At 60.1% G+C, this 2,679-nt stretch overlaps 1 protein-coding gene across 9 annotated transcripts in view; it reads left to right on the forward strand.

Annotated features, from left to right (window-relative positions):
* Positions 1–2,338: 2,338 nt before the first annotated feature.
* LOC120600635 (arf-GAP with GTPase, ANK repeat and PH domain-containing protein 1) overlaps positions 2,339–2,679 on the forward strand; it is a 317,727-nt gene continuing 317,386 nt past the window's right edge. For all 9 annotated transcript variants that reach the window (XR_005652247.1, XM_039860060.1, XM_039860076.1 and 6 more), the window contains exon 1: positions 2,339–2,377. Coding sequence is in view for 8 of the 9 variants with exons in the window: in XM_039860060.1 (XP_039715994.1) it covers positions 2,354–2,377 (24 nt within the window). In the remaining variant the exon portion in view is untranslated. The remainder of the gene's footprint in view (positions 2,378–2,679) is intronic.

The raw sequence follows: 2,679 nt of genomic DNA on the forward strand, positions 1-2,679 counted from the left end.
CACAGGGCAGATCCCCGCATCGTGTGTGTGTGTGTGTCTGTGTGTCTGTGTGTCTGTGTCTGATTGACTGTGTGTCTCCTCTGTCTCTCACACACTCGCACATAGCCGTGGCTTGCTTTATCCTCTGCAGGATGTCACGGAAGCTTTCTGTAATGTGCCTTCCAACTTTGGAATCCATCATTCAAAACCGTGACTGTTTTTACTGCATTACAGAGTCATGGCATACAATTAAGAATTTCGTTTTCATTATAAACTCTAGGATTGCTTCGATGAGATTATGTGAAGCTTAAGACTGGCTCATGACAAGTGGCTCGGGCCACTCCACCTCGGAGCCCCAGCCTTGCTGTGTGCCCCGCAGGCGGGGGAAGGGGCAAACGCGAATTCTCAGTCGCTGTGTTCTCCGTTAAGGAATAAGTGGCATTTGGGGGCTGTGTCTGTGAGTGCGTGTTGGTGTGCGTGTGCATCCGTGTGGATTGTACATACGTGTGCGTGTATGTGTAGATATGTGGTTAAACTCCTGAAGTCCTGGGCTCCGTATGAGCAGACGAGCTGCCCCATCCCGTGCACCGTGGGGAAGCTGGCTGCGGCCTGGGCCTGCTCGGCCACGTCCGTCAGTAGCTGCACTGTGTGCGGTGACCTCAGGGCCCTAGGATTCCTTCTTCCCGCTGGCCGGACACGGGGCAGGGGACAGGACCTCAGTTCCTCATTTCTGAGGTGAGGTCGCATAGCAAGGAACGTCCAGGTTGCGAAGCGTGTGTGTGACTTCTGTGAGTGATGCCTTTTGGCACCAGGAACAGGATGCCTTTCTTTTAAACCAGGACGCCCGTGGGAGGGCTCCCCGAAGTTGGGAGGTGTGGTCACGGCACACTCCCGTCCTGCCACGTCTGCCGCGCCTGTGCCGCCGCCGTCGCTGGGGCCCACCTCCTGCCCCTCGTCCTGCCCCCCGGCGCTCAGCCTTCTGGGGCAGCTGCCCCCACGGTTCTTTTCTCGTGAGAGGCAGAGCACCTGCCAGTCCCAGGGCCCATGTCCCAGCCCGGCTCCTGCAGGACTAACCTCGAAACAGCCGCCTCTTGGTGCCTTCTGTGTCCTGTAAGCCCCGTACCTTGCATGGTGTGACCCCCGTGGGACACACTCAGGAACTACCTGTCAGACAAATGCTGCGGAGCCGGCTTCGTTGCCACTGGGAGGTGTTCAGAAAGATGGACCAGCGAGTGTCCCGTACGCCCTCGCGAGGCCCCAGTGTCGTGTGGGTCTGCGATCGGTGGAAGTCCCAGGAACGGTGTTTTGATGATGACGGGGACGATGGCCACACGTGCACTCTGGGTGGGGCATGTCGTAAGCGATGTCACGTCGTAAGCGATGTCACAGTCCTGACGAACCGCCCGGCAGCCGGTTCGTCAGGACTGTGACATCTGTCTGCTCTCCACAGATGAGGAAACCGAGCCTTGAGATGTCGAGATGGTGCCCGCGGGCCCAGGTGGCAGGGTTTGAGCCCGGGGCGCGGGCTTATGTGTCAGCACCAGTGGACACGGTCTCTGCCTTTGCTGTCCGGCACAGTGGCTACCGGCCCTGTGTGACTGTGGAGCACTTGAAGCGGGTGGCTAGCGCGACTGAGGGGCGGAATTCTATGATTTTATCTGCGTAATCAATTTAAGTTGGAACAGCCGCCCCTTACAGAGCGACAGGCTGACCGTGCGCGCCGAGCGTCGGCCCCTCCGGTGTGGGCCTGGGCCGGGTAGGCGAGGCGTCGGGCTGCTGCTGGAGCCACACGCCCACGCCAGCCCTGGTCGCTCACCCAGAGGCTTGTCCCCTGCTGGCATTTCGTGCAGCTGCCTGAAATGAGGCCTGGGCTACAGCGGCGACTGTGCTAAGGGCAGCGTGGACTCTGCACCCCGAGGTGTGAGTTTGCTTGAATCAGCTGAAGGGGCTGCTCCCCCTGTGGCCAAGGAAGCATGAGCGATTCTGCAGGCATTTGCGGGACGTTCTCTGCAATCTGTCCCCTGGCTTGTGACCTTCACGGCCGGCGCTACTGCGGTCAGGGCGTCCCCCAGGTGCGGAGGCAGCGGGCAGCCCATCGTCACGGGCGTCTTGGCCGACCCCTCGTGCTATGGAGCTGGCGGCGTCTGCAGAAGGTGCTCCCTGTTCTGCGGCAGCCTCTGGGTGTCCACAGGGCTACAGTCATCTCCTGACCCCGTCCCCTGCCCCCGTCCACCGCCCCCACCGCGGGTGGCCCCTTAGGTCCGTGCCTTCGGAAGCCCTGACTCTCACAAACACAACAGCGAGCCCCCAGTGGACTCTCTGTGTAATACTTCGCGATAAATCTTCCGGAATCTGTCAGAGGAAAAAAATCTCAATGTTGGCTTTCTTCTCAAGAGTGGTAGTGCCACGCCCCGCGTATCCCGAAGCGGTGATAACGGCTAGATGAGCTGTGACCCATCGCTTTGTCCCACTGGATCCGCACGCCGGTCACTGCCACGGTGCCAACAGCACTCGCCTGATCCTTTTATCTGGGCAGCAAGAGCGAGGACACCTTAGACCACCGGCCGGTGGAGGAGGGTGTCCGTCAGCTGCTTGTCACATCCCGTGTGTGCGTTTCCATTGAATTCACAACCGGGATTTCCACTGAACGCCTCCACGTCCTGGGCAGCAAGCCACGTGTTTGGCAGCTGAGCGGCGAGG

Source organism: Pteropus medius, unplaced genomic scaffold (assembly GCF_902729225.1).
Source record: "Pteropus medius unplaced genomic scaffold, Ma_sr-lr_union100, whole genome shotgun sequence".
Taxonomy (NCBI): domain Eukaryota; kingdom Metazoa; phylum Chordata; class Mammalia; order Chiroptera; family Pteropodidae; genus Pteropus; species Pteropus medius.